This window comes from Leptinotarsa decemlineata, unplaced genomic scaffold, assembly GCF_025532065.1.
Source record: "Leptinotarsa decemlineata unplaced genomic scaffold, Ldec_3_MD MMD2_tig00000035_RagTag_RagTag, whole genome shotgun sequence".
NCBI classification, from domain to species: domain Eukaryota; kingdom Metazoa; phylum Arthropoda; class Insecta; order Coleoptera; family Chrysomelidae; genus Leptinotarsa; species Leptinotarsa decemlineata.
The window spans coordinates 23,172,891-23,198,562 of record NW_027412540.1 but is presented as its reverse complement, the minus strand read 5'-3'; the positions used below and the strand labels follow the sequence as shown (position 1 = coordinate 23,198,562).

Here is a 25,672-nt window from a genome sequence, read left to right as displayed (position 1 = left end):
CTAAAACAGCTACTTTCATATAAACATTGAATTACACGAAAGAAAAAAACTCTTTCGAAAAAAATACTTCTATATGAACACTGAATTATACAGAAGATACTTTTCTCTACTCAGTTTGTATTTCAAACATTCGTTGTGGAAATAAAATCAGATATCATTCACATGAGTTCTACTTTAAATGAATAGTAACAAATTGCACTTACATGGAACACTGTCATCCTCACTGGTATACACCGATGTTTCGCCTTGAGACACTTGCCCTAAGGCTCTTCAGTACCAAATTGGATACCATTATAGAAAATACACACACTTCATTCATCAATTACGATTTTTTAATGTCACGGAATAAGCTTGATCTGCTTATGTCATCGATGACATCGTAATGGCATTCATTCACCTATTTGATTTAATCTCCTTTACTTTACTTCCTTCCTTTCTTTGGAAGATTTCCTCATCCTTCTTTTTTGTATCAAGATGGAGTAGTAGAAAGCCGAAAACTTTCTTTCCCAAAAATATTTTTTTTATTATTTTATTCTCAAGTTTTCAGTTTCTAATTTTGTTACTCAATTGTTCTCATTTTGTTCAGTTCATTTAATGCCTCAGTATTACAAGGTAATATATAATCCGCCATTTTGTAGCTGCGATCATGTTGGATTTGCAATGATATAGACATTATTAAATTGTATTGCCATCAAAACAAAATGTGTGTACAAACAAACACAGCAAGTTAAATTAAAACCGTTTAATAAAAAAATAACTTTATTTTCTCAACTTCTGATATATTATTTTCCATCATAACGTGGTCATTTGAAAATTATAAAACACTAGAAATTAATGCTAAACACTATTTCACATGAAATATTACGTAGATGAGTTGTGATTCGAAATTTTTTCAATTATATCCTTCAAAGTCGTTGAAGTACCTATGACGAGTCCCAAGATGGCGAAAATAATAATGATAATATTTTGCGTCATCTTTAAGAAACCTTTGACGCCTCGCAGAGAATACCAGTGAGTGCAGGTGTAGATGATTGCAGGAAAAGCCAATCCAAGTGCCGATAGACTAAAAGCTCCAAATAATGAGATGAATAGGTCGATGTAAGGTACAGCTACAGCCAAATTGTCTGAAAAAAAAGTTAAATTCAAGAGTGGTTTGTGTCTGGGATCAACATTAAACATTATGATGACACCATGTACAAGTGGTATTCATTGTTTTACAGATGGCCGAAATACTAGTTTCGATCGAATGTGAGAAACAATAAATCGAACTTTGTCGTCTAATAATAATGATAATAGGTATTTATTCACCATGAAATGTACAATAAAAACAGACAAAAAGAATGGAAAGAAAACAATGTTAAGTATAAAGGTGAATGGAGTATCAGCCAGGGCAGTTGATCAACACAACTTGGGAATAGCAATAATTAAATAACATAACAAAAAAAAAGTTGATGAGATATCAAAACTTTATGTGTTGGTGAGTAGATGCAGTATTCTAAGTTTCTCAACTTTTAACCATCTTGATTCGTGCATGGCTAAGGATATATGGTTATATATCCGGATACCAAACGAGAAACAAAGACAACTATTCTGAATACTCTGTAGTCGACGAGCATCCGATTTTCCTTGAACAAGTCCATAAATATTGTCGCAATAAGAAATTTTTGACATTATCAGTGACTCGCATAGTCTGAGTTTTGGGTTTGTGTTGATCAAATGACGATTTGAAAACAGCTGCCTGAGAACTTCAGTTCAAATAGCTGACATGTTTAGTGAAGCACAGTTCTGGATCAATACACAATCATAATTTTTTTATCTCAGTCACAGAGGAAAGTATTTCATTTTCGATGCGTACTTGAAAGGTGGAGTTGGTGAGTTCTCTGTTCTTCTTAGGTCTCAACATCATTATTGCACATTTATGGTGATTGAGTTTGAACTTATGGGCTGTATGTCGAAGATGGCTCGAGAATTTTTGTGAAAAAATGAAAAATTAACCTTTTTATGTTTTTTATTTATTTTTTCTATTCTTTTCTATTCTATTTCTTTACGACGATCTCCTACCACATAGTAATGGCTTCATCCATCAATTTATTGAAGATTGTTATTATTATGTGACAATATGACTGAGCAGATGTAGACTCACAAGGCGGAAAAGAGAAATATAATTGCGTGTCATCTGCATAGTGATGTATATTGCATTTTTCACAGACAGATAAAAATCACAGATATACAAGCCAAAAAAGCAGGGATCCAATGATAGACCCTTGTAGCACTCCCTTTGTTACCGGTAGAGTATCCGATACAACTCCATCAACAACTCTTTGAGTACGATTCTTCAGATAGTTTCCTAAGAGTGTCACTGCGAAAAACCAAAGTAGACCAAAACGATCTAATAAGGACAGTTGGTGAGCAGATCTGATAAATTGAAGCACGGAATTGAAGTGCTGGTCAATGAGATTGACGTCTTTTAATTCATCAGGGATATCTGAATTTTTATTGTCCCTCAGGATATCAAAAGTTCTTAAAGTATTGAAACCTTTTTTGAAAGATTTGATAACAGTAACAACACTGTCATAGAATATTGTTTACTTTTTTCTTTGTCTCTGTTGTGTCGATGATTATTAGATAATAGGTAAGTAGGTCCAAAATGAATGGGTCTATTTGACCTAGAACTGTAACCCGCAAGGGTTTATTGTGGTTCACATCTATTTGTACTTGGCTCATCAAAAATAGCTTCACAACGAAGCCGAAAAGTTTATTGAGTGAGCGATCTTTCAGAGTGAAATTGCATGAGTGAAGCGATGCTAAACACTGAACACTTGGTTCTGTTCGCAGCTGGACAGGCACTTAGTATGTGTTCAGCAGTTTTTATTATCTTTCAGTCTGGCCAGGCATCCAGACCAGATACAATTTGTTATAATAAGTCTATTGAAACACTTTTTTCTCACCAGAACAGAAATACTGTATTGGTCGAGGACTAACATTATGACCCTCTAATTACCTAACCTATCCTGACCTAACATTATCTAAGTAGGAATATACTTACAACAAAAACAAACTACGCATGTTTTAGTAACGTATTCGTAAATGGTTTGATGAGGATAATTCTTCACAAATGGCCGTACATATCGCGTCCAGATAGTGCCAAGAGCTGGGTACATTTGAAGAGGATGGGAAGTGAATATGGCCAGAGCAAGCATCACTTTGCTCACTTGTGCAGGTCTGAAAAACAGAATTACAGATATATTCGAATTCATTTGATCAGTAGTAACTTTAACGTAAGATTTCCACTTGAAAGTTCACGAAATCGAGACACGTGTTTCGCTATACAATAGCATCTTTGCCCGAAGTATACTGTATATGATACCAAAGTGCTATTGTATAGCACCTTCGATAGCATCTTCGGCCGAAGATGCGGTATAGCATGCCAAGATACTATTGTATAGCTGTATAGAAGATGATATTGTATCGCTGTATACAAGATGACATTGTATAGCTGTATACAATAGTATCTTCAAGGAGCAGTGTAAAATTAGAACTCGAAATTGTTTTTGATCCATTGTTTTTGAAAATAACAAAAGTAGTGTCACTCTTAGCACAACAATTCACAAACTTATGAGTAGAAATTCATGAAATTTCAAAAACTTTCTTTTGAAGGTTAGTACTAACTGAAAAAACGGTGAATGCAATGAGAATAGCGCCATCTATGTGTTAGGCACGAGACTCTTCAGCCCATGTGTCTTTGTGTACGATTTTACCATGTGATACTTACATTCCATTACCTATCGTGTACGATATCGAACCACCCACTTGAGAACCGTAAGCCAAATATCCATAGAATCCCATACCAGTATAGAGAACCACTATAATTGACATTCCCGAATTGAGAACTCCACAGGGGCCCAAAAACGACTTTGGTGTTTTCATTTCGTTTTCCAAAGGCATGATCTGAAAAAGAAAAAAACAGTTCCTGAATAAGAATTAGCGTTTGATGAAAAGTTGAAAGAAGGCATACACAAATTATTTTGGGAAATTTCAAATCGGAGGGGTCGATGGATGTTTTTCTAAATATGTTATGACTTTCTGAAATGAGGTTAAGTTGAGGCGAAGATAAATCTGTAGTAGTTAGTAGTTGCCAGTGTTCAATATACAACAAAATTCAATTGAAATAACAAAAGTATTTTTTGGTTTTTTGTCGTGGTCTGTAGTTTTTTATGCCTGAAGTTTCGTCTACTATTGCGGTAGACATTATCAAAGGCGATGTGGTAACGATCGCAGTGCCCAAGTTGGTGCTCCAGTTTCAATAGAAAAGAAGAGGCAATGAACATCAAAAAAGTCTGGCTACCTGTCCTTAGAAGTACTTATCTTAACGTATTGGAGGCTAAAATCTGTCTCCGTCTTCAGAATTGAAAAAAGTCCAAGTATATTAGCAGTTGTCAGTTGAAAAAAAAAAGAATTAGCTAAGAGAAAGTACTAATATACTCGGATTTTTTCCAATTCTAAAGACGCGATCCTTAGTCAGATCTCGAATCCACCACACTGATTGATTCGTGAAACTGATTTTAATGATAACTGGTTGGTGAACATATAATCAGTTTCACTATTATTTATATGTTGAAATATATTTCTGGAAACGGCGGCAAAGTTATTGAAGTGAATAGTGATGTGCAAAACTCGACCGTTAGTTTTTATTATACTAAATTCAATGAAAAATTCATCATAGGATGAATCAATTCAAATATAATAGTATATTATGCAACGATCATGTAATGATGGTTATTAAGACACGAGCATTAACCGGGATACGAAACGAGCCGAAGGCGAGTTTTGTATGGTATATGCGAGTGTATTAATAACCATCACATGAGAGTTGCATACGCTATTTTTTCTAAACCCGATAAATAATGAAAAACTATAAATATTATATTTGTATTGAACACATTTACAGTAATTAACTCATATTTTTAAAAAAAAACACAAACTTAATGATATTATCATGGACATATGAAAACTATAAAGATTCCAATTATATTTATATTGAATATAACAACTGTAATTAATCTGATCTTTTAAAAATATTGGAGTCGATGGTATTCCTTCTATATCGCTGTTTTCAGACATTTTGATAATATAGGTAGGTAATATGAAAACTGATTTTGACAAATAAAGCAATTGGTTACTTAGGTTAGAATCTAGGACAAACAAAGGAACAGGATTCTTGATTGAAAAATTATGGGTTTCTATTGGTTAATAATCTGTATCGTTATGAAAAATCTGTATCATAATGGATATCATTATGAAACGGATTATGGTCATATAAGTGTATTGTTAGAGTAGGGGTGTAGAAAAATAGATAGATAGATTTATTAGTCCTTTGTGCTACATTAAGTAGATGGGACAGGTCATATTTCTCAGATATAATATAAATGTGACACATACTGTAAAACTAACACATACATATTAAAATATAAGTAAAAAATAGAAATGGATCAATAAATAACATGTTACAATATATACGTAACACTGACAGTGATCTGACATTACCAACTTCAAGTAGGTATAAATTCATCTATTTTGTAGAATTATTTTTCTGATAGAAACACTTTCAACCACTTGAGGTGGCAGTGTCTTCATATCGCATGGCAGTATATTAAAGAGACGATACCAGCAAACTAAAGAGACTTTTTATACTTTGCGTGATGGTGTATGATGTATGTATGATGGGAGATAAGCATATGGTCATTCCTAATATGATAATAATGGACTTCCGATCTCGACTCTAGTTGTCTTCTATTATCATGGCTATACGTCAATGTTTTTAGAATGAACAAACAGACATGACGTTCTGTAATCTCATCTCAAAATAACATTGGAATGAATCTAATATATATAATGGATGTTTGTTGGTTGGTTGGTCGGTAAGTGATAAACTGCTACATCGCTCAACCGATCGTGATGAAACTTGACATTTATAGGTAATTTTTCATAGAGAAGGTTTTTAGGCTATCAATTTTTCTGTAACTCGCCACTAAATGGCGCTGTAGAACAATTTTTTGAAAGCACTGTTTTATAACGCATGCCTAAGTTCGTTGATTCTGATTGGACATTGGAACAGCAGCGATACAGCAACATAGTACTAGTATTCTATAAGGAAGGTTGTGAACATTTCATAATACTGTTGTAAATAAATCCCTGAAATAAAAACGTTGGCCGCCGCTGACATTCGTCAATCGACTGTGACTACTTGTGTTTTTCGATCGTTCTGCGTTGCTTCGAGAATAATTCTATCGGCTTCCTAAGACTTCCATTGGCATAGATAAGCACCACCAACAGGCAGATTGAGTTACTCTAGTTGAAAGTGCCATAGGAAGTGAGCTGATAAGGCGATAGATGTTTGAAAATAAGTCTGGAGTTGAAATTCTTGTGTTGCATTGGCAGTGTAGCAGTGAAATAAAGTTGAGTTAAATTGTAGTTAATTATTATCAAACCTACGAGAAAATTGTAACAATAGACTAGGCCATAGGGAAATTAATATCGAGTGATCTAATATTTTTTACTGGAAATAGCACCAATTTTAGTGTTTGGTGTAGAAAAAATATATATGCGAGTACTTACCACACCGATAGCTTCAAGTGCAAATAATACGGTTCCAAAAAACAACGGATAATTCTTGTAATCGCCAAAGGCTTCCCTCTCCTCCCACACGACATCTTGTCGGATCATGTAGTAAAGAATGATACCAAAACTTATTAAAGTTATAACGTTTGCAACAGACGAAACTGGAGCTAAGTATTTCAGGTTCTTCACATAGTTTACGAGAATCAGGGGTAGGAGGAAGATGGACATTATCCATCTTTTGTCAATGTATATACCATTGTCATCCAAAACAATTTGAATATTCTCGCCAATGAATAATGTGTAAACTGTTCCAGTACCCAGCTGGTATACCAGCAGGAACACGTTTACGATATCTCTGAAAAAAAATAAATAAATAGACGATGATGTTTCTTTAGTCACGACATATCGAAAAGAGTTATACGAAATCTATACCATGTTTGAGTTCTTCAGGGCCATTTAATAATATACTATGAAATTTCGAATATTTCAGAGTAGTCATTTTTTGTAGACCTTTGATGGGCCGTTCATAGTCCAAAAACAATATAGTTTAAAAAATCTAAACAACACGCTTTTAAACAACATCGAACCAAAAAGTTAAAAATATCTATTTTAATAAGTTTGAAACAATAACGAACGAAAAATACTAGTATAATTGTGAAAAAAGTGACAGCCGCTTGATATAAAAAAAATATGGCTCATAGCGCCCACGTTTTCTTCACAATAATACTAATATTTTTCGATCGTTATTGTTTTAAGCTTATTAAAAATAATTAACTTTTCAGTTCGATCTTCTTTAAAAGCATATTTTTTAGTTTTTAAACTATATTTATTTTTTACTTTTCAGTTTCATGTGCTATAAAAGCGTGTTTTTTAGTTTTTCAAACTATATTTATGAAATATTTAAGTAACTGAATTTTTGGTGTACATTTTACGATAACGTTTTCATTGTTGAAATCCATATTCTGGTTTGCTTTCGAATAATGGAATTAGATTTCAAAATGTATCTTTCGTTTCGTTCAAAACTTTTTTCTGTACTAAATCACGGGTAATTGAAAATATTCTACCAAATTTTATTATTCTATTATATTATGTATAGCACCTTCAATGGTCTTGATCAGTATAACTTTTACCGCAAGAATAGGGTATGTTACGAATGCATTTTTTTGTTTTTTAACGGTTTTATTTAGCTTGCCCTTTTTGTTTGAGTCAAATTTAGTAGAAGTATGACCCTCTTCCTGTTGACAGGTTGATCTGATATTTGGTACACACATTTAGTTTTGATGACACCTAAATTCTGTATCATTGTAAATCCAAGATGGCCGCAACTACCAAATGACGGATTACATAATATACTTTCACAACTACCTCAATATGGGTATCAAATAACAGGGGTTGACTAGTATATGTATACTATAGAAATACACCATGAAAATGATGCAAATCCAATATAATCTATACAAAGAACTTTGTCAACTCAGAATCGGGATACAAGCATGGATCTCCCATGGATCTCCCACTACAGTGAAGAGTTTGTATCGTTTTGTGAACTGTGTGGCGTTAGGCTAGCTAAAAATGATACGTCGTTAATGATACGTCACCAAATTTAAGGTAAACAGTTAAAACGTGCCGAGAATTATGTGGCATTAGGGTGGATTGAGATAGCGTAGCACCGAACCAGTGAGAAGAGAATCAATCGCACAGTCGCTTGCGCATGGTGTTTCACATCTAAAGTAATAACTGTATTGAACTAGTTGATGAGCTCTGTGGATAGTCCAGAAATAAAAAAATTGGTTTCTATCAAGAAGGTTTATTTGACAACAACAAAATGATGAATTCCTCAACTATTTATTGTTACTGATCTCTGTACAATAATAACAACATCGGAATATTGAACAGAATTGCCAACTTAGATATAAAAAATGTTCAACATCCCCTGTTAATTCTGTAATACCCCAAAAAATTTATAAACATTCATATGTTACATTTTTGAATCACCACTATTTAGTTTTTTTTATAAAATATATAAGTTTTTGTAAATATTGTGACAGAAAGCCTTTTTGTTTTCATTTAAGTTTGTAATTTGTTCTGTGCTACCATCTTGTGACGTTCAATCTAGTTGTATTTGTTACTCACAAATTACAGTTTTCTGTCATTCGTTTCTTTTTCAGATGCGTACCTTTCAGTAAGACAACTAACATTTCGTTAGTGGATAATATTTTCTTTAGGACAATGATTTTTCACCGACGTTTTTTCGATTTGAGGACTCGAAATATTTCTTAGTTAAGTGCGACACGATTTTGCTGGTTTTTCTATTCATGAGTCGAATTAAATTATTATTTGAAAACATTTTGCTAAGCTCCTTAAATAACTGAGGTTATTGCGCAAAATTCGTGCATTGACTTCATATTCGAAGTTGATGTTTCGAATTTGAGAAGACATTTTTGGGTTTTGTGTTCATTTGTGTTGTGTATATCTTGACCTTATTTGGCCTTAAAATATTATTCACAATGATTTTGTTATGTGAATCATAATTCACATCGTCACGTTGAAGACTTCCCAATACAGTACTATCAATCTAACTGAGAAAGGAACGGAATCGGTAGCTTGAGTGTGAATCATTTTATTCAACCACTATATTATTGTCATTGTCAATCTTCAGACTTGTCATAGCTTTAGTCAAAGAATACAAAGCCCATAGAAGCTCAGAAGTGGCATTTTCGTGTCACCTGAAATTTTCAGTACTTACCCTGACCACCAGAGGGCGATAACAATACGATGGCAGTATTTAATGTGAGCAATGTGAGTATCTACAGAATTGGGTAGCTAGCAGCAGAGAACACTGCTTTGTAGCTAGCAGTCGTTGACAACCAGTCGACCGGATCATATAGATGCCAAAATCAAATTGAATTAAAAAGCCGACTGGTTTGTCGACGACTGCTAGCCAGTTTTGTTGGTGATCACATTAAATACTGCCATCGTATTGTTATCGCCCTCTAGTGGTCAGGGTAAGTACTAAAAATTTCAGGTGACACGAAAATGCCACTTCTAAGCCATTTTAAGCTTGTATGAGCTATGAATTCTGAGCTTCATTTGCGGAATTCTGCCGCATAGCAGTCAAGAGTGAAGGTAACGCAAACGTAGGGAGGGGACATGCACGTAATGAAGAATGTTGCTCTGATTCGACCGTTGGGCAAGAGATGGCATAGTCCTTCCGAGCACCAATTTGTACTCATAAACACTATATGAATAGTACACGAATTTAGTTCATAATTGTCCATTAGTCATTGGACCCTACGGTTTGTAGGTTGACGACTTCTTCGTTACGAAGTACTGACCCGTTTCTCGTGTCTATAGTGATAATGAGAATGAGTAGAACTTGTAAACTTATGTTACAAGTTATCAAGGAGATACTGGAGAGAATTGCGAGGTGTTTGGTTGACACCCGTTAATTCTCATACCTGGACGCAGGAATAGTCAGGCTATGACAGCCCCCCATTGAAGGCAGGCATCTTTTTAGTCAGACATAATCTCCTGATTTATATAGTAGCTTGTAGCGAAGTAGCTTGTGGCCGTCAACCCGTAGATTATAATATAAACACAATTTATTTTGTCTTTTTTACTGCCGATAATCGCTTAAGCTTGTCACCCTTGTCCAGCTACAACCAGCATGCTGAAGGTGCGGTGCTGTATGTTCGATTTAAAGGAAAATGCACTTGCAATGTTCCTCGTCCATTTTTATAGGTACCGTCTGACACGTGCTGTTCAACTAATGGAATAGCAAAACAGAAAGACCGAAACTTCTTCCCAAGCGTTTTTGGACCGGCGACGGACGCTCTTGGCTATGCTGTGTCGGACAAGTGGGCGGATAAGCTTTACGGTATGGGTGGGTGGACCCGCAACCCGCAAATTTTTATTATTAAAACACAAATGGTGGTGAAACGGACACTGATGAAATGACACTAGTCTCGCGTGTGTTCTCTGACGTGGCTTAGCTGTACCGGGTGGATGAAAATTGTTAGTTTAATGACGGTCTGATTATTGAGTTGACTGATACTAAGCTGTTTGTTAGTCGCGAAACTAAAGAAAAACTATTAAAATATCAGGGTTCGCTGGTAACTATTTACCGTTATATATTATAAATTAAAATCCTATACCATGTCTCTCTGTCTTTTTGTCAATAAATCTGAAGAAAATGAACTTTAAACGTTCAAGCAAGTCTCTATATACCTACACAGTAGTTTTAATGGACTGACGCCTATCAGAAAACAACTACTCCCCTGGCTAATACTACGAAGGGCGTTGGATAATATCCGACAGGCGTCAGTGCAGGAATCTTCACAGAACATTTCCTGCATATGCAATTGGCAATACAACTGAAAGAGTCGACCTTCAATTGTGGAACGGGCACACTTGCAGACCGGTTTCGGGCTTATTAGCCACTCATCAGTGCAAGATAGTGACCATCATCGACCTCAAGTCAATGATATTCCACAATTGAAAGAGGAATGAAATACTGTGAAAGAATTCCGATTTTCAAATTTCAAAGAAAATACAATTAGGTTATAATCAGTGCAATCAAGATACACTAGAATTATGTAACGTTTTTCGTTGAAATGCAAGTTTTATGTATAAATCAAAATTTTTGCCGGTATTACTTAAACCTTACAACAGTAATAATGAAACAAACTTTGAAATTAAACATAAAATTGAAATTTAAAAAAATTAAGTATTTTTTACAAAATAAAAAATAAACTCTTCTAGAAAATGAACTGATCTAGGTAGTTATGCTTATATTAGTGATACTAATTATTTTAATGACATCCTTTGAAATATGTAGGTTGTATCAAAATTATCGTTTGGTACATACATACTACTATACTACTGAAATATACTTTCATAGTTGGAGGTATAATAACTGGGAATCAAACCAGCATTAATGAGGCTCCTTATGTCAGTCTTCTTTCTTTCGGATATTTCCAATTTACGCTGATAAAGCGGTATGAGTTCTGTATGACGAATATTTCTATTTGTTCTTTTACTCAAATCAAGCTCTTTAAAATCATCAAACTACCAAGTTTGTTCATTTCTCTCAATTTTGATAACTTTTATGTTTGACAACTCAACAATTTGGCCATCTACATCTTTATTTATTCTAGGAACTGGTAGTTGTTTTATATCTATGAAATCAACGTAACCCATTTCATTTACAATGAAAGGTGTTCCACGTTTTTTAGCGTCTTCAATAGCAGAACTATATTGCGAAGGCACGTACATGGCCCCTAACTTCGTTCGTGGAAGAAGCACAGCAAAGCAAATAATCGCCTGTGTCTTCGGCCGAATGCGTCATGTGGCCACTAATCCGCTTGAGCAACGTAGAATGGTCAATTCTGAGTGGTACACGACCATTTGTTTGCCGCAAGCCTTCGGAAAAATTCGTAAAACTAACCGCCCAAGATGAACCATTATCCATCATGACAACTCGACATCTCGTCGAGTTGTCAGGTGAATTTTTGAGCAGTCAAAACAACGAATTGATAACTCATCCTCCGTATAGCCCTGATTTGGCACCCAATTATTTCTTCTTGTTCGAGAATATCGAAGGTAAACTGCGTGGTCAACGATTTACGAGCGCCGAAGAAACAGTTGAAGCGTTCAAAAATCATGTTTTGGAAGACATTTCCATTGAAAATGTTTGTTATTATTTGCTATTCCCGACATATAAATAGTACCCCTCGTATCCTTTGAATTATGATCTACATATCATAACTGATACTAAGGCCAAATACACGAAGTAGCCAACACTACGCAAAAAATGAATGAAATCCTCATCCGATATCGTCGATTAGATGCTTAACATGATCTGGGTTATAATACTCAATTTTATCTGTACTTACTGTGCATATGGAGCGACTTTTTGAAAAAATGGAGGCCCTTCTTCACATGCCACTTCTGCTGTCATTTGGTAGTTCATACTAGGAATTTTTCGTCTTTTACATAGCTCATACTCGCAGCTTACTAACATATAAATGCAGTATGTACATAAAAATCCTATCAAAGCAGTAGCCACCACACCTAGAATGTATCCCGAGTGGACAAATGCCAAAGGCATGGCAAGAATCCCGGTTCCAAGGCTTCCTTTGAGGAGGTGGAGGAACGTTTCTTTGCTCCTTGAAAGAAAAAATATTTTCGTCAGTTTATTAATATAACTTTAGAGTGTTTGCTACTTTCCGTGAATCCATACCCATAACGCATTTGTTGAAACTATGATTTGTAAAGAGGGGGGAACTTCAAGTGTACTTTTTTATAACCAATTTAATAGTTATTTATGTATCAAGGGAATTAGGAGGGCCTTAATTACCGATGGCAAAGTTTGCGTCCCGAGGGCCTCTGGCCCGAGGGACAGCAATTGCCTGAGGTTATTAGGGCTCATTAATTCCCGTGGTACATAGATAATTTTATTTCTGACCGATTTCAATAAAATTTTGTTCATTTTTGAAACGGAAAAATGTACCAATTCATTACCTTCCCGGTATATTTGAATCAGGTACCGTTGATTATAGTAGAGTTTTCTTGTTGCTAGGTTGTTGCTATGTTACTTGTTTATAAACAGAACTTTGTTATCAAGCTGTGTTTGCGGTGAAAACGTGTTTTCTACCCCAAATATAATGGAGGATATTTTGAAAAAAGCTGAACAAGCAAGAGAATCATTAATTCCATCGAAAAGTGAAGCCGTATACCAAAAAGAATACAAGATATATCTGGACTGGCTGACACGGAAAAATGTTATGCCAAAAGATGTCACTGAAACTGTATTTCTGGCATATTTTCAAGAACTTGTAAGGAATTTTCTATGTTTTCCGGTAGATTTGGTAGTAATTGTGTTTATTCGTTTCAGTCAGAAACGTATAGTCCGAATTCTTTATGGACTAAATGGTCAATGCTAAAATCGATGGTGACTATACATGAGAAACGAGATATCACCAAGTTCAATGAACTACAGACTTTTTTGAAACGGAAGAGTAAGAGTTATAAGCCGAAAAAGTCTGCTGTTTTATCTCCTAAATATGTTATCAGATTCCTAAAGGACGCTCCTAATGATATTCATTTATTGCATAAGGTAATTTTTTTCTTATTTTCCTTTTTGTGTGTATTTATTTCCTTTTTTTTGTTATAGGTTGTTTTGATTATGGGTTATTTTGGAGAATGCAGAAGCCATGAACTTTTGAATATGAAGATATCGGATATAGAGGACCGGGATTCCGTTATGGTAGTGAACGTACCGGAAAGTAAAACTGGTGTATCGAAGAAATTTACAGTTGTGGATGAAAAAGAATTCTCCGCTTTGCCTTTATTAAGAATTTATATGTCTTTGCGTCGTAAATGTATTGAACGATTTTTTTTGAGCTTCCGACAAAATAAATGTACATCTCAGCCAATTGGTAAAAACATGTTTGGGAAAATCCCCAGCAAAATCGCAATGTATTTAGGATTGCCAATCTTATCTTCCTATACGGGACATTGCCTTCGTCGCACTTCTGCTACTGCTCTAGCCAATGCAGGAGCAACTATGACTAACTTAAAAAGCCACGGAGGTTGGAAAAGTTCCACGGTGGCGGAGGGGTATTTGGAGGATAGCATCGAATTGAGAAATAAAACGGCGCGTATGTTGTCTACTTTGTCATCAGAAGAGGCAGGTACCTCGACTGTAGTGAACAGAAGCTCCAGCCATACAAAAGAAGAAATTGTTTCCAGTGGCGGAAGGTTTTTTTCAGGGAACATTTCAAAATTGTACATTTATTATTTGTAATGACGTGAATAAATAAAATATGGTTCAGTTTTCATTTCTATTTATTTTTACTTGTGAAAGGTAGAGGGAATTATAAAATCTATAATGTCCCAAGGGAGTTATGACCTTCTTTATTGATAGCGTAACTATGACGATATAAACTTATAATATCCCGGTCAGAAATAATAGCTATTTATGATATGAGTGTTGAAAGTAAGGTTACAGAGTTTATTTACAAAATTTGTTTAAAATTGAAAACAATATTCGATTTGAATTCGCCATCACCTACGTAACAAAACAAAAAAAACATTTTTCATGGTTGTAGCCTCATAAAGAGTACTAGTATCTTGTTAAAGCTGAACCCAAACATACTCGAAAGAAAACTGGAACGTTTAGGATTGCGGGGCCCTATTAAAGACTGGTTAATTTCCTATGTAACGGAAAGGCAACTATATGTGAAAATTGGGAATGATCTCTCAAGCCAATATAATATATAATGTAGGTATTGGAACCCCTCAAGGGAGTATATTAGGACCACTCTCATTTCTGTTGTACATAAATGACCTACCTGACTTCATTGAAGGGGGAAAGGTGTTTATGTATGCAGACGATATGACAATAATAGTGACGGGCTCTTCGCTGAGTACTCTTAACGTGAAAGTGACCTCAGTAGTGAACCAATTCTATGAATGGTGTACAAGAAACCATCTTGTGGTGAACCTACAAAAATCTCTGTTCATTCATTTCAACAGTGCACGCAGTAATACACCAAACCTTGTCAATCTGAATATAAACAACAATCAACATGAATTATCAAGCTCAACAAAATTCTTAGGCATACATCTCGATAATAACATAACGTGGATCGAACAAATAGATAATATATGTAACAAACTCAAAAAAGCTGCTTTGCCATCTTTTCATGAATCATCTCTCCTGCGCAACGTAATTTAGACTGGCAATGTGATTCAGCTTTCTTGGCCGATTTTACTGGAAAACTGAGTACATTAATTCTGAATCTACAAGGGAAGAATGAAACATTAACAGAAATGATGAGTTCTATTGCAGCATTTCAATGTCAAACAGCGTCTATGATAGTTGACATAGAGAAGACAAAATTTGAACAATTTGGATCAAGGATCATATGGAAAAACATCCTACCTACAATTTCATTTCTGAGAAGTACACGACAGAAATTAGGGCAGTGATAGCAGACTTCGAAATTCGCTTCAGTGATTTCAAAAAAATTGAGAAATTGGTTCAATTTATCAGTTATCCATTTAATGATTCCATTGATCATAGTGATATCTATGAATTGACTACAAAATTTGCAGATATATTTCAAATGGAGCACATGATGTAACAAAACGAAATTTTTACTCTGCGCTGCGACATATTTCTAAAAGCAAGGTCATCCTCAGGTCAAGATTTCTGGGCATTGGTTTCCAACGAAAAATATCCAAATTTGAAGAAATGTGTTGAACAACTTCATTCGTGTTTTGGTTCGATATATTTATGTGAGTCAGCATTTTCCTACTTGAAACAAACAAAAAATAAACACCGTTCTCGCTTGACTGACTCTCATACATTGGATTCTTTAAGGTTGGCAATTTCCAACTACACACCAGATTATGCTAAACTAGTGGAAGATACTGTGATGCCATGTTCACACTAATATATAGATAGGACCTATAAATGTTGATTGAACATCATCAACTCAGACTTCCAATCCAAATTATTAAGTAAATTTAACGAAACAATCTCATATGTGATACGAAAAGGAACTCCTAAGACTGTTCAATAAAAAATATTTCATGATTGTGTACTAAACACTATGCTGTTTCATTTAGGATTTCAAGAAGTATGTAAACAGTAAACAGTAGATCTTATGTCTAATCAAGTTAGCCACCATGGGACTAGAGTCTTCGTTCTCCAAAAACGCATAATAAGAATTATATATAATATGAAATCTTTTGACTCATGCCGAGAAGTATTTAAACAAAAGGGTATATTGACATTTCCCTGCATATACATTCTAAATATATTACTGTATATACATACTAATAAAGATTGCTATGCTAGATATGGTGATAGACACAGGTATGAAACAAGAAACAAAGATAACCTTCGCATCGAAATATTCAACCACACATATTATACAAAATCACCACAACATAAAGGACTTACACTATATAATTATATATCAAATAATGTGAAAGAATTATCGCACCCTCTCTTCAAGAAAAAAATTTAAAAAATGCTGACAATGAATGCTTTCTACAGCCTTGAAGAATTTGTGAACTATTGCAAAAGTACCTAATTTATGTTAATATTTGTATGTAAGTATGCCCCTGTATTAATATTGTACTTTCAAAATAATTTATTGGATTTCTAATTTTTCAAAAATTGATTTGCATAACATTAATAATGCGCTACTAAGTGTAATATGACTTATATCCAAGCACAACTTGGCTACAAATGGTTACTAAAGAATCTGAATCTGAATCTATACATTATATCACTATAATAATACTGACTACCATCTTTTCAAACTCTTCGATAACTTTCTCACCGGAGAAATTTTTCAGGAAAAGACTTCAGAATCAGAACTTCTGAAAATAACTGCCAGCTCTGAATATGTGCTATTTTTCGAAAAATAGTTATGAAAATGGGTAAAGTAATGGTTTTGAACTAATAAAAAATATTTGATGATCATTAAGTTATCGAAACTCAAGAATAGGAAAAAAATCCACAATATGATCATTATTAGTCCAGTCATTATAGTAAGTTCACCTCGGAATTCGAGATACCCAGCTGTAAGTCTGAAAATACTTGTATATTGACACCTTCAAAGTTGTGTCAAAACCTAGATATGGTAGGGTGTAAGCAACTATAAAATTTCAAGGTCAAAGGTCACAAAAATCGGTTTTTTGCGCTTTTTTTGGAAATATCTCATTTCCTATGGTTTTTTTGCTATTTGTATTTATTATCAATATTGTAGAATACAAAATTCTCTACAAATTTTGTTTGAAAAAATTTTTTATACGGTGAACCGTTTTCGAGATAGAGGGCGGAGAGCACGCGGTCACAGCATCACTTCAGGTCAACCGGTGCCTCTGGTCGAAAACGCGCCATATATAGTTGATGAACTATCGATAAATCAATGATTATAAATATTTGTCAATTTTATTAACTATTATATTATATTTTATCATTTTTTTCCTAACTTATTAACTTTTTATTCAGTATTAATTTATTTAACAACACTTACCTACCCATGTAATTGCAGAATTGTTAATGAAAATATAGGAATTATATTTGAATTTTAACCTAATTAATATTTATAACTTCTTACATGATGAAAAAAAAAACAAATAAATTATGAATTAATCTTTTTATTAAAAAATATCATTGAATACATTTATTTTTATTGAAAGTAAAGAAATGGAATAAAGGGTACAAAAACTACAATTTATAATTTTAATCATCTTCTTCCTCTTCATCGTCGTCTTCTGGCTGCTGGTAAATTTCAAACTGGTCTTCATTATCGTCTTCAACGACATTTGTCTCAAGTTCTTCCATGATTTCGGGGTCAAAGGTTCCATCTTCGTTAATATCGCTCTGATATGGTAGAGCATTGAGACAAGCTTGCCCATTACATTGGCCACAAGTTAAAGAGCATTACAAGCCCGCTTTCCTGCATCCGCATCGCGAACCACAACCACTCTTGCAGTTGCAGAAAATTGTATTTAGCAAATCTTCTAGAGCAGGTGGTAAAATTGTCATGATAGGCTCCAGAAAATCGTTTCGCATTGCTCAACCCTATACCTGGGGTTCCAAATCATATCCTAACCAAGTTTGAACTTGATAATATACACGGTTGAAATGTTGATGAGCAGCTGCCCTTGTTGGTCGAATATTTGAAAGCTGCACAGGTTTATTAAGTTTTGTAGACTTGACGAAATGCATATAACGAAGATGATCGAGACTTTTCACAGATTTCGGAGCATTATAGACTGCCAATAAGGTTTGAGTTCCACTCTCTAATAATCTCTGGGCCGAACAATTTTCTTCCTCAAATGCTGCAGCTAGTTCATCCAAATTTGTCAGTTTCTCAATTTATTTATAATCATTGATTTATCGATAGTTCATCAACTATATATGGCGCGTTTTCGACCGGAGGCACCGGTTGACCTAAAGTGATGCTGTGACCGTGCGCTCTCCGCCCTCTATCTCGAAAACGGTTCACCGTATAACAAATTTTTTTAAACAAAATTTGTAGAGAATTTTGTATTCTACAATATTGATAAGAGATACAAATAGCAAATAGGAAATGAGATATTTCCAAAAAAGCGCAAAAACCGATATTTGTGACCTTTGACCTTGAAATTTAATAGTTGCTTACACCCTACCATATGTAGGTTTTGAGACAACTTTTAGGGTGTCAATTACAAGTATTTACAGACTTACAGCTGGGTATCTCGAATTCCGAGATTCTCACCTAATTTAAGCTTAAATGACTGGATTATATAATCTGAAAAAAGCTACAAAAAATACAGGTGCATATTCAAAATTTTAATGTTGTAGTTGCTCCAAACCGGACGACATCCTGTATAAAAACTCTATGACCATATTCTAATAGTCAAATGAAAGTACTTATGGTGTGGGGTGAATAGATTTTCAATATTTCTACAATAGCACAACATAGAATCTCGAAATTTTTGTTCTACCCTGTACCTCCAAAAACAATATGGCTCTGTATAGTGAAACTGAATGAAGAGACTGAACAATCTCCAGATATACTTACGTCGTTGGGTGCTCAACTTCTCTATTATTATACGGATCATATTCTCCTGCTTCTACAGATTTCTTCAAATCTTTGATTTCGACAGTGTGTGATTTGCCTTGTGACTCATGTGTTGAAGTATCTCTCGCATTTATGACGGCCGAAATCCTGAAACAAGAATATTATTTGGTATCCATGACAATAAAACAATGTTCACACTAATAACTTTACTAAAGACATGTTTCGCTACAGAATAGCTTCCTCAGTAGATCTGGTACATTCAACTGTTCTACAACAGAAGTTACAGAACTTAATTAGCTCGGGTAAACAGGTAGATTTTACGACAAAGTGAATATACTGTACAATAATAATTGTTGGTAAGAAAGTAACATTTAAACAATAAGTGGTTAATAATGATTGATTCTCGGAATTGTACGATGAGCGATTAACTTCTTGTTGATTGTGTAATGGGGTATTTGATTGTTTTCGTTTATTGATGTCCAGATATTCAAATTTTTCTTTTTACTTTCTTTATGTATGTCGTAGTTTATGTTGAAATTACCTGAAAAGTGGCAAGCATAGATGGAATTGAACTTTTTCAGTTCAGAACTTATTTTGTGGCCAAAAACTCTCGTTTTGAAATTTCTAGACGTTCTTCCTATATATTTTTTTGTACGATCCACGTGTAAGTTTGTAAACCCCTGATTTATTTCTCTTGTTGATGTTTGACTCATTGTTCTCTATCTGTCTAACAGTCTGGTAAGCTATGTTGATTTTCTGTTAAGATAGAATTCTTTCTATTATTTCTGATGATTTTTCTGGTATGTCTGAGTATTTTGTAGGTGATAGTATTCTTTCTGAAGTGAAGGTATACCCGAGTAAAGACTTGTTTGAATAGCATTTTGTTGAGGATGTAATGAATCATATTCCAGTTGAAATTGCTATTTTATAATAATAATAATAATTACAATGAAAATAAACCGTCTTCATTCACCTGGAGTAAGAACATATACAATATACAGAAAAATATTGAGGTGAATCTGTTTAAAATCTGTTCCGTTAATCAGCTGTCGCCCCCATACGAACGACAGCTCTCAGAAGTTGAGAAACTTGTGCGAGCTAAGGACTAACGAGGTCCTACCTTTTAATGTATGATTCCTAAAACGGTTGCAGAATCATTCCAGCTTCAACTAGATAAATTCTCTCGAGAAAAATATCTGGTCGAGGCGGGAATCGAACTCACGGCCTTCCGATCGTGAGTCGGGCGCACTACCACCGCGGACAATTTCACAACTGGGCGGACAGCTGAAATGAATTAAAGAAAATTACAGTACATACTGTGACAAATTAAATAATTAACTGTCTTGAACAAATTTATTTTCAATATTTCACTTAGAAACTAACGCCTAATATATTTCCACTATTTGAATTTCTTATTTAGCCGCTCGTTTCACTTTCTGAACTGCCCTCTTGGGTCGGGAAGCCGCGTATATATAAGGTTACGGTTCTTTCTAGAAATCTGTAGTCGGTTCGCTACTCGACTAGAATTTTTCCCGGCGGTTGTCGACTGCATTCCTTCACGGTGATGACATGTGTTTTTACGCTGGCCGGCATATCGGTCAGTTGCGACTTCAGATTCGTTACAATACATACATTTTCAAAAAAATATTATTATTCGGTCACCAAATCTTTTGCTCAAACGAATGAGCCACGTGATCACCAAGTGATCAGTTGGTGATCAAAACACGTGCCGAGGTGTCAAAATAACGGTTTAGTGTTGGGAGGAAACTTCAGCAATATTCATTACTACACCAAAGGTTCTAAACAGTGCATCACTAGTTCATCTTGTGTGGCTGAAACTCATCCCGTCTTTCGTCTTTTCATATAAACAATCGTTTTTCGTATGTTATGATACAATTACCGTTTTTTACATGGCATCTTGTGAAACAAACTTTTTTCAAAACTATCATTGACCTCTTGAAGCGCGATAATATACTCAGAATCGACGGGTTTCCTTTCTTCATTGAATTTAATAAGAAAGTACTCAATACAATCATCAAACAAAATAACTCGTCCCAGAAACATGTTCAGGTCATCTTTGAATTTTTTGTTATTTTCATATTCCACAGACTGAAAAATACGTGTATAATGGAGAAGATGAAAAGGTGGACTGCTAGTATCACAAATATGAGTTAAATACTTTAATGATGACTGAAAGATACTTAGTTTGAATCATAAATCAGAAAAAGCTTGTTTTCTCTTGTGAACTATTTTCATATTCACTTTAACAACGTTTCATTATCAATAGGACTTTGAATAAATCAACAGGGCTCTAAATAACCGTGCTGATCCTGATGGCAGCGTAAGGAGTTGGTGCAGTTATTGATATTCTGTAACAATTTTGATATAAGATGTTAGCAAGGTGATCTGCTGTTGAGCCAAACTTCAATATCGATAGTCAATCGGGATTTGTCCTCTGTTTTTGACTGCAGCTTCAGTTGCAAAGCAACTAGTTGAAACCTGAGCCCAAAAACTAAGATGGCGTAGGGACTATTGCTCTTTTGTTCCATGAAATCTTGTAGATTATACGTTTACTTCTTCAGAAGTTCCCGGTAGATGGTGCCATTAGTCTAGATGTATATCTATTTTAATTATCAACTCACCTATGACGTAATTTATTGCATGTACTAAGAGTTTTTCTGATTATGTACTCAAATAATTGTGTGAGGTTACTCACATAAAAACGCAACATTTGTAATTTGATTTGAGTTTGTCGAATTCGGGATGATACCGATCAACATGAGATTCAAGAGCGTCTAATGCATCCAGATAAAGTCACTGTTTGGTGTTGATTTTGGGCTGGTGGCGTCATCGGTCTATATTCCTTTGAGAACGACGTTGCCAAGGCCATCACTGTCAACGGCGAGCACTATAGGTTGATGATTACCAACTTCTTTTGCCATGAACTGGATGATCTGGACACCAACGGCATGTAGTTTCAATTAGACGGCGCTACGTGTCACATAGCTCATGCCATATTAGTTATACTGCACAAGCGATTTGAAGGCATGGTCATCTCACGTGGAGGTGATGTGAAGTGACCACCGAGATGGTACGATTTGACCCTGTTGAACTTTTTCTTCTGGACTCTTTTGCAGACTTTTCAACCGGTCTTAAAAGCGAGGGGTTTCTCCTTCTTGCTGAAAGATTGCTCACGTTCACCCTATTTCCAAAAAAGGTTAAAAATCTTCCAAATATCTCTAGACCAGTCGCTTTGCTATCAGCGATATCAAAAATCATGGTGAAAGTTGTAAATCACCATATCCTAAAATATTTGGAAGGCATCTACATCTTGAGCGATCATCAATATGACTTTCGGAAAGAAAGATCAACAGGTGACCTTCTATCGTATGTCACCCATATTTGGAATAACGCAATCGAGAAACATGAAGAATCAAGAGCTGTTGCGCTTGATATTTCTAAGGCCTTTGACTTCTCTGAGGCCTTTGATCACTTGGTGATTGAAACACGTGTCGAGGTCTTTAAAAACGACGGTTTGGTGTTGGGATAAAACTCCAGTAATATTTATTACTACATCAAATGTTGCATAACAAGTACATATAGTGGAAAACTTTTACAAAGGAATCTTCTGAAACATGAAGTGATGAATACAACTTTTTCAGAGATGGGATCAGCTCAGACTGATTATAGATCTACACTGTTTGCCTCTGAATGAATTGAAGTTTTTTAACGGAGCTGCAGCCAATGTAACAAAAGAACAGAGACAGATCGTCAAGTCTCATGTCAGTTTTTGGCAAACAATTTAAAGACAATCCAAATAAAATGTTTTTGTAGTATTTTAAAATGAAGGAACGCTCACGTATGATGCAGACTATTTGTTTTGTTAGCTTTAACAAAACTCTTAATGAATAAGAAATGTTTCATAAGTATCTACCTTCTACGGCTCTCCTTCCTGTCTCCTTGGTTAAATTTTTCACTCATATTTACATTAAAGTTATGAATTTTCTAACGTTAAACACAATGGGAATCAACACACTTTTATACTCGGTGTACTTATCAACTACTGTACGATTGTCCTGGAATGAGAAAAAGTTTATGACTTCATTGTTAGATTTTCTATCGACCGTATACTATAGAGTTGGTTCTTGATTCGAATATTTGCAAACTCAATTACTTCAGGTATTGAAACATTTTATTATATAAACAGGGCCGAAACTGATTGCCCCACCAGTCCTTGAATGAAGTGGAGATAACTTACGAATATAGTGATGAGATAATCGAGCACTTGTTGATATGGCTGAGGTTTTGTTGAAATATTTGAATATATCAGGGTTTTTCACTGATTTAGGCACAGGTACGGCATAAGCCGTACCTGATTACCTTATAGCGTTGACAGACCTGAAAAGAGCCAATAACTTCGGACTATGAATGGATTTCATTAATTCGGTCTTCCATTGTCCAATATTATATAAAATGATTTGAAATCTCTGAAGGAATCCATAAAAATTAAAATTAAAAATCACCAAGAATAGCTGAAAATAACAATTATTTAAGCAAAAAAGCCCTGAAATGGAAATACAGTGAAATAAAATGAAAGTTAAAATAGAACAATTAAAAAAAATACAAAATTGAATATTAAGAGATTCCAAGCCAAGTTACTTCACGACGTTTCGATTGTTAATATGCACAATGACTGGACTGATTCCTCCGAGATATGACTATTTTATGAGTCATTCGAGTACTTTCACTTATCTCCTCTTTCCGCTTCACCGGTTTAGCAGGAGATGACCGTTTGGCGCTTGATTATGGGTTTCCATATGTTGCGTATCTCTAAGCTAGCTTGTTGGACAGCATGTATGCGGCTTCTTTGAATTTCCTCCTAAATCAGTGTTCCTTCCTGTGTATGATCTCAGATTGGGACCACTTGATGTTATGTTGAATGGTCCAAACATTCTCATTTAGGAAAGCCAAGATAAAACAATACATTAGATCAGAAAGTAAAAGCACCTAGAGGCTGACTTTCGACCATAGAAGGTCAGATGTCAATCTTGCTGAAGTGTCCATCAGTAAGTTGAGGACCGCTCCGGTGGAGCGAGGGTGGATGTACGAGATGGGATGTTCTGCACACAGTAACCGTGTGGAGAAGATTTCAACTCAGGGCACTCAACCCGGGAGGGGGCATGGGGAGGGAGCATTGTAGTTACCGCGTTCGGAATGGTAACAACTCCAGCACCAACTTGGGAACTGCAACCGTTACCACATGACCTCTGGATAACTAGCAATTTTATATTTTATAATAGTTGCGAAAACGTTTTGAAGAGACAAATTATTGAACTGTATTTCTCCCAGAAATGTTTTCAAAGTGTTTATGAAACAGTTATAAGTAGGAAATTGGCACCGTTTCATAAAACATTATAGTATTCGGAAAGATATTTTATAAGGCCTTCTACAAATAGATACTACAGAACAGTTACTATAGTTACTACTAACACTCTTTAAGTAGTTTTGTGAAGATAAAATAATAAAAAGACAATTTTATAAGACTTTTAAGTAGTTCCAAGTAAGCTTTATAAAATATAATGCAGCCTAAAATGAGAACGATAGAAAAAAGTGTTCAAAATGTTTTCTTAAAGAAGTGATTTTGTATTGGACATTAGAAAAATATAATAGATATGTCACCAGCTAAAAACTAATAAATAGAAAGGCTGAAGTCATTTTAATAATCTCTTTTTTGTACTCATAAATCTGTTGAAGACATTGTGATTCAAATAATAATATTTTTACTGTGAATGAAATTTCATTAACTGATATATAGTGTATTATTAGCAAAATTTAAGGGCACCACTCATTCATTAATATTATTTTCGGAAAGAATGTTGACGTTTAATTTTCTAGTAGCAAACTCAACTTGGTTTATTGTGAATAATATAATCTTATACTATCTAGGTACTTTTCAGCTGTAAATATCACTATATGTGCGGATTTCCAATTTTCAACTCATCTAATGTCAGTATTCCGAATTGCTATCATTTTAAATTGGCGTCGTTCTATAAAATAATTTGGTATCAATAGCAAACATTTCAACATATTTTAGCTACAATGTTACCCCTATAAAAGTGTTGAGAAACACTTAGTTCTAAGTGCGACTATATTGCGGCAGAGTCTGACTACTTTTAAAACTATAGATTCCTACAAAAGTGCTTGTATGAAGATAGGATTTCTCACTTGGATAAATATTATGTATCGGAACAAATTATACTTCATTTCACGACCTCTAAAATCAGTGTCAACTGGTTTTTCTTTAATGCTGCATTTTATTCCTGACAAAAACAAATATATATTCGCGAAAGCAATTTGATTTTATAACAATATTGGAATTGTAGTAAATATACCATGCTATAAAATAGTTGGCGAATTATTATTGAAGTGACAAAATGGTAATGAAAACTGTGTTTAACAGC

At 34.6% G+C, this 25,672-nt stretch overlaps 2 protein-coding genes across 2 annotated transcripts; one reads left to right on the top strand and one right to left on the bottom strand.

Annotated features, from left to right (window-relative positions):
• Positions 1 to 741: 741 nt before the first annotated feature.
• Positions 742 to 23,399, bottom strand: LOC111504107 (proton-coupled amino acid transporter-like protein acs). The gene is made up of 7 exons (XM_023158599.2): positions 23,146 to 23,399; positions 19,212 to 19,358; positions 12,513 to 12,785; positions 6,616 to 6,973; positions 3,773 to 3,948; positions 3,047 to 3,222; positions 742 to 1,124 (listed from the first exon to the last, which is right to left on the bottom strand). The coding sequence occupies exons 1-7, from the start codon at positions 23,190 to 23,192 to the stop codon at positions 862 to 864; spliced, it is 1,440 nt and encodes a 479-aa protein (XP_023014367.1). The 5' UTR covers positions 23,193 to 23,399; the 3' UTR covers positions 742 to 861.
• LOC141481056 (uncharacterized) lies at positions 12,780 to 14,443 on the top strand. The gene is made up of 3 exons (XM_074172041.1): positions 12,780 to 13,454; positions 13,514 to 13,735; positions 13,793 to 14,443. The coding sequence occupies exons 1-3, from the start codon at positions 13,284 to 13,286 to the stop codon at positions 14,423 to 14,425; spliced, it is 1,026 nt and encodes a 341-aa protein (XP_074028142.1). The 5' UTR covers positions 12,780 to 13,283; the 3' UTR covers positions 14,426 to 14,443.
• Positions 23,400 to 25,672: the final 2,273 nt, after the last annotated feature.

Bases quoted from the DNA above. Each gene is read 5' to 3' on its own strand.
- LOC111504107 (XM_023158599.2), bottom strand. From the start codon at position 23,192: ATGAGTGAAAAATTTAACCAAGGAGACAGGAAGGAGAGCCGTAGAAG. The intron at 3,949-6,615 runs GTAAGTACTCGC...TTTCTTTTTCAG, and splicing joins CACTTGAAGCTATCGGTGTG to ATCATGCCTTTGGAAAACGA. The intron at 1,125-3,046 runs GTAAGTATATTC...CTTTTTTTTCAG, and splicing joins ATGCGTAGTTTGTTTTTGTT to ACAATTTGGCTGTAGCTGTA.
- LOC141481056 (XM_074172041.1), top strand. From the start codon at position 13,284: ATGGAGGATATTTTGAAAAAAGCTGAACAAGCAAGAGAATCATTAATT. The intron at 13,455-13,513 runs GTAAGGAATTTT...TATTCGTTTCAG, and splicing joins TGGCATATTTTCAAGAACTT to TCAGAAACGTATAGTCCGAA. The intron at 13,736-13,792 runs GTAATTTTTTTC...TTTTTGTTATAG, and splicing joins ATATTCATTTATTGCATAAG to GTTGTTTTGATTATGGGTTA.